Source organism: Cynoglossus semilaevis, chromosome 14 (assembly GCF_000523025.1).
Source record: "Cynoglossus semilaevis isolate Cse_v1.0 chromosome 14, Cse_v1.0, whole genome shotgun sequence".
NCBI classification, from domain to species: domain Eukaryota; kingdom Metazoa; phylum Chordata; class Actinopteri; order Pleuronectiformes; family Cynoglossidae; genus Cynoglossus; species Cynoglossus semilaevis.
The window spans coordinates 3,663,139-3,669,149 of NC_024320.1; the positions used below are offsets into that span (position 1 = coordinate 3,663,139).

Sequence of the window (6,011 nt, forward strand, 5' to 3'; positions counted from 1 at the left end):
TCATTAAAATAGTTCATCTTAGGTAAATCAAAAACTCAACAAAAACATAATTAAGCTGTAATTAACTAAATTGAACTAAAACATTATACACTATATATAATTAAAATACTAATACTATTATACTGTGTATAATAAAAAGATAATAATAATAATAATATAAACTCTGAACTCTTAAAGTCATTAATAACTGTCGAATTATCTAAACTCACATTTAAAAACCTAATATGCATTTAAACTCAACATAGCTTAAAATAAATAATAAAATGAGGCTCATGTAAAATTGAAAAAAACTGTAAGTAATATATCTGTTAAAAAAAACAAATCCTTCACTTGTCTTTAATTTAATCATTCTATTATCTAATGGTTGGTTTGTTTTACGGTAGAAATATCAGCCTGCAGTATCGCCCTCCATTTGCCTGAGGGCAGCAGAGCAGCGTAGATGTGTTGCCCGACCCAGACTTAGACTTGTAGAGAAAGAAGGCGGCGTGCGGAGCTGCGCTCAGTCCTCCCACTGTGAGCTCAGAGAACACGGAGATCACGCACTGTGCAAAGGTGGAAGTAACTTTTATCCAGAAGAGAAGAGTTCAAACCCAACCGGGACGCACCTCTGGTCAGAACAGGCGCGATATCAGCGGTCAACCATGTCGGCCTCATCGGCGAAAGTAAGCAGGAAGGAGAACTCGAACCACGACGGAGCGGACGAGACCTCTGGTAACGTAAAGGAATGGCGCTTATCCTCCACAACGCCATTTTCATTTGTTTTTGTCCTTTTCTTGTCTCCAACGCGCTTCTGTCGCGTCGGTACCAAATTGAAGGACGCATATTCACGCACGGCTTATATCTGTCCCCACACACAGTCTGCACACACTCAAACAGTCGCTGAGGTTTACCGCTGCACCGCAGGACTCTTCGGTAAATGGAGCACGTTAGCCCAGGCTAACACTTTAGCAGCGTGTGAACGGGCTTTAGCTCGTTAGCCCTTGTTAGCTACACCGTAGTGCTTCACATGAAATAGACAAATTTATGCGTTGCAGTCGCGGCGTGGTTTTTCTTGTGACATTTGTCGTTTCTTACATGAGACATAAGCGCCGCGGTTTCTACCCCGTGTTCCACTGTGCAAGCGGGGTTTTGCATCCGCTCATGTCCCGCCTCCCTCAGCCTGAGGAAAGGCCGAGCCGTCCTGGGTAACAGGCACCACGCGTGCTTTAGCCCCGGACAAAAACGTAAACAAGACCGTAGTGTTGTGAAATTTAACTCTTAACTGGGTCAGTGGAATGAGTGTAAACGGGTTAAGCACGGGTACAGACGTGGAAGTGAGGTCAGTGGTTTATTATAATTGATGAGAGACACAAAGCTTTGTGCAGCAGAGACCCTCATTCAAACCAGGCCGCCTTCAGCAGCAACAGGAAGCTGCAGCAGCTGCGGAGAGGGTCTCTTTCTCTCTCACAGACACACACACACAGTGAGACACACAGGCTCCCGCGTTATTCACCCACAGCCATTCATTTGAAACAAACTGAAAATAAGTTTGAGAAATTAGTTTGTACATTTTAATAATAATAATATTATTATTATTATTAGGGCATTTATATTCTAAGCAAATTAACAAGTCTAACAAACTCTACATCAATCATCATCTAAATTACTTTAAAAATAAAATTAAAAAAATAAATGATAGTGTATACAATTGTATTTTTGTGAAAGTAAAAAAGTTAAGTAATTATTCTATTTTTGTTTGTTTTGAATCACGCCTTTAAACATGTATTTCCTCATATCTATGCTATCACAACTCACACTTTCCATTTCTTGAGGGGTTTTTCTTAATATATTACCTGCAGACCCAAACCCTGCAGCCCCTCAGCTCATTGAACACTGATTATTAATTGTTACTTTTTTGTACTGCAGTAAGTCTCTGTAAGATCATCACAGTCTTACACAGAAGCCCTATATTGTTTAATTGTTTTTATCGTCATCATTCACAATAGGCATGAGTGTTGTGAGCGTGTGCAGTGTCCTTTGACAATAGCCTCCGTCTCTTTAGTACTTTGTGACAAGGATGAGCACTGTGAGGATAGTGTGACAAAGCAGTTAGGAAAATCCATGTTTGTGTACAGTTTTATAAATGACTGTGTTGTTGTTGTTTTTTTTTTTTGTCTTCTTATAGAAAAAGAACAACAGGAAGCGATTGAACACATCGACGAAGTCCAGAATGAAATCGACAGGTGAGGTTGATATTAATGAGTCAGCGTTAACTCCCTGCATGTGTTTTTTTTCTAATCGCTGTCTTATCTTTTCTCTCCTGCGACAGACTGAACGAACAGGCAAGCGAAGAAATTCTAAAAGTAGAGCAGCAGTTCAACAAATTACGTCAGCCATACTTTCAGAAGCGGTCAGAACTCATCGCCAAAATCCCCAACTTCTGGGTCACAACATTTGTCAACCATCCACAAGGTGAAATAGTTTGATACTTTCAATTTGTGTTTATTGTAACACATGTAAGAGAAGTTGTTCACCGTGTTTGTCTGCGCTGTGTCTATAGTTTCAGCCCTGCTTGGTGAGGAGGATGAAGAAGCGCTTCATTACCTGTCAAGGGTGGAGGTTACTGAGTTTGAGGACATCAAGTCGGGATACAGAATAGATTTTGTGAGTTGGTCAGATTTATTTTTAAATTAAAAGAATATCTTCCAGCTCTTGGTATAACCATCATATGTATTTGTTTTACAGTATTTCGATGAGAATCCATATTTTGAAAACAAAGCTCTCTCTAAAGAGTTTAATGTGAATGAGACCGGAGACCCAGTTTCCAAATCCAGTGAAATCAAATGGAAAGCTGGAAAGGTGGGTTAACGTTCTTCCCTGATCTCTGTGTATTTATTTTGAGTTTTGTTTTTCTAGACATACACTATGACTAAATACCTTCCTAACCCAAATATCTTTTTTTTTTTTTTCCCTGACTATTTTTCTATTTTTGACTAGGACCTGACAAAGCGTACAAGCCAGACGCCAAACAAAGCTGGCAAGAAGCGACAGCACGAGGAGCCAGAGAGCTTCTTTACCTGGTTCACCGACCACTCAGATGCAGGCGCTGATGAGCTGGGAGAAGTGATCAAGGATGACATCTGGCCCAATCCTCTTCAGTACTACCTGGTAAGTTGATATACAAACACATTTAACACACACACGCAGACATTGCATTATTCCATATCCGCAATTAACAGACCTGCGATTTCTTACCATTTAATTAGTTTATCAAATAATAAAGAAGAAATGCACGAGGAGGATAACAGGTATAGATCATGTTTGATATGGAGTAAAAAAAAATCATCTGATTACACTGTTACTGCAATATTTATATTTATGTATTTTATGATAAAAATTACAATAATTATGCGGTTTTAAAGCAAAGGTCAGAGTTTGATCAACAGTACCTTTTGTGGGAAGATCAAACCCCTTGATCTAAAATAAATGATTGTCTCCAGCAGACACTTTAATGATTTAGTTTTGTGACAGTACAAAGTTTTTGTTTGAACGTCATAAACATTTGCTACCAATAAATAAATAAATAAAAACTTGAACTCTTTTCCCTTAGGTCCCAGACATGGAAGACGAGGAAGGTGATGGTGATGATGACGAAGAAGAAGAGGAGGGTCTGGAGGATATTGATGAAGGGGAGGAAGAGGAGGGAGACGAAGAGGACGAAGATGGTGATGGAGATGATGGAGAGGTGAGCTGTGGCCTGATACCAAATGTTAATAAATTCATACAGGTCCTCTGGTAAGTTGTTTGCTGTTTACAAGCAAATCAATCACTTCCCCGGAGTGGACCCATACAGCACTGCTGTGTCATGAGTTTTGGATTAAAAAGCATACAGCGCCACTGTATGGTGGACCTCATTTTTACATTTACAAGGCTGCTGTTTTGTTGCCATGTTGAGGCACTGACAATAAACTGCCTGTTCAGAAGAGATTATCCTAAATTGTATTGTTGAATCATGTATAAAATCTCTGAGTAAAAAAAAAAAAAACATACAAAGCCACAGTACCACCGCAACCAATTTGGGGACTGCTTAATAGCACCTGTAGGGGGTGCTATTAAGCAGTCCCCAAGTTGAAGAGGAAGATTTACACATGCAGTGTAAAAAATGTTTTTAAAAACTGTACTAATGGTCTGCATTACATTAACCACAGAGGTGAATCATTAGTTGTGACGCTGTTTTTCTTCTGTTTTTTCATCATAGGATGACGGTGAAGATGACTAAACCTTTTCCTCTGACTCTGTCCACCTCCTCCAGTGATCATCCCACAACCCATCAGATCAGGACTTTGTTTTTAGGGAGGGAAGGGGCATTTGTAAAAAAAGAAAACACAAAAACGGGATTTTCTTTTGTTTGTTTATTTGTTTTTGTTTTTTTTGTTGTTGTTGTTTTTTCTTTGCCGTGCGTCGTCAGACTGTCCGTCCTCTTCCTCTGCGGCCAGTGTTTGGAGACCGGCTCTATCTGCTGTTGATCTAACCCAATCTGCAGCGAATCTCTGACTCCTCACATGTCATTGTTCCTCTTCATTTCCCAAAGACATGCAAAAAATAAAAATAAAAAAAAAATTTGTAGCATTCTGCACGTCATCCTACGTAGATTTAAAATACGTACAATAGCAATTTTTATGTAAGATAGAAAATGATTGTTTCTGTTGAAGTCGTGAAAATAAAAATAAGCCATGGTGCAGTGATAACTCAATCATAGCATCCTTAGCCACTTTTATATATAAATGTATATTATAATATATCCAGTGGTGGGGTAACTAAGGCTTATTAGAGGTTTAATTTTTTTTTTTTTTTTTTTGTGACTTGTTTCTAATGGAACTGATCAAAATAAGCACCAGCTCGTTCCTTCCTTTCAACTGTTGTAAATGTTTTTGGGATAAACCTGTATCATGGATAAGACGGCTAACTACGCAACAGTTTTACAGTTTCTGTTAAACTTTCAGTATCATTTATTTTTCAGGCAGCCACAGCAGAGTTTGAAATGTACATTTTTCTTTTTTATTAAAACTACAGAAAAGCTGAAAGTCTAATTTTGGGCTTCGCGTTTTGAGACAGGAGACAACGTGGTTTTCCTGCTCCACTGGAAACCTGTTCATGGTAAATTAAGTGTAACCAGTTGCTTTGTTACAATAAATAAATGTGTTCATGATGTTTGGACTGTCTAGGTTAAATTAAGACTCAATCCCTGACATATATAGATGGACTCGAAATTCACCTACCACGGGGCTGAAAAAGGCTGCGGTGTGATTAGTCTCCAGAAGATGCCTGTAATGTCGTTGTCCTGTCAGGAGGGGGCAGCTGCACAAAAACTAATGCTTAGCTTTTTAAGTTGAATCGTGGGCCTTTAACCAATCACTTTACAGTCTGTAGAATGTATATACAACTGACGTATAGTTCTTTAGAGAATTCTTGACCATATTCACAAGTATTTTACAAGAAAATGTTAAACCGTTTTTACGCATTTGCATGTTACGTCATATTTTGGCGCATGAAATGATTAACGGGTGAAGTTTGAGCTTACAGTGAGACACAAGTCGTTTTTTCTGTAAAAGGAGTTAATTTTTATTTTCCGTCCATCTGTTATCGCCACCCACCACAAACTAAAAAAACATTAAATTTGGGCAGGCGTTTAAAATATTTATGTCGCCACGATATATGTGTGCATATATCTATATGTGTGTCATGATATAGCCTATGTATATATCAGTTTCCACCATACTTCCCATTTACTGCGAAGTAATTTAACTGCACTATCAACTGCATTTGCTAATTTAGGGAACGTTAATGTTAATGTAGCAACTTCGTACTTTTTAACGCACATTTGTGGCGAAAATTAAGAACGAGAATTGAATATCAGGATTGGATTGATAGACATACACTTTCACAAAACATGGCCTGAACCTTGACACAGAGGGCGCTGTGGTTTCAACCAGAAAAACAGCGTCGCGACACAGTTTTACTGCGCATGCGCA

At 38.7% G+C, this 6,011-nt stretch overlaps 2 protein-coding genes across 2 annotated transcripts in view; one reads left to right on the plus strand and one right to left on the minus strand.

The window, feature by feature from the left end:
• LOC103389163 (threonine synthase-like 2) overlaps window positions 1-6,011 on the minus strand; it is a 649,915-nt gene that overhangs the window by 132,879 nt on the left and 511,025 nt on the right. The window lies entirely within an intron of this gene.
• Window positions 419-5,192, plus strand: LOC103389168 (protein SET-like). The gene is made up of 8 exons (XM_008324475.3): window positions 419-711; window positions 2,165-2,222; window positions 2,309-2,451; window positions 2,540-2,643; window positions 2,725-2,838; window positions 2,977-3,147; window positions 3,590-3,724; window positions 4,238-5,192. Exons 1-8 carry the CDS (start codon window positions 642-644, stop codon window positions 4,256-4,258), a joined length of 816 nt encoding a protein of 271 aa, XP_008322697.1. The 5' UTR covers window positions 419-641; the 3' UTR covers window positions 4,259-5,192.

Excerpts from the sequence above, each read along its gene's own strand:
- LOC103389168 (XM_008324475.3), top strand. The coding sequence starts at position 642 with ATGTCGGCCTCATCGGCGAAAGTAAGCAGGAAGGAGAACTCGAACCAC. Across the intron at positions 2,452-2,539 it reads ATTTGTCAACCATCCACAAG|TTTCAGCCCTGCTTGGTGAG; the intron begins GTGAAATAGTTT and ends CTGTGTCTATAG. Across the intron at positions 2,839-2,976 it reads TCAAATGGAAAGCTGGAAAG|GACCTGACAAAGCGTACAAG; the intron begins GTGGGTTAACGT and ends ATTTTTGACTAG.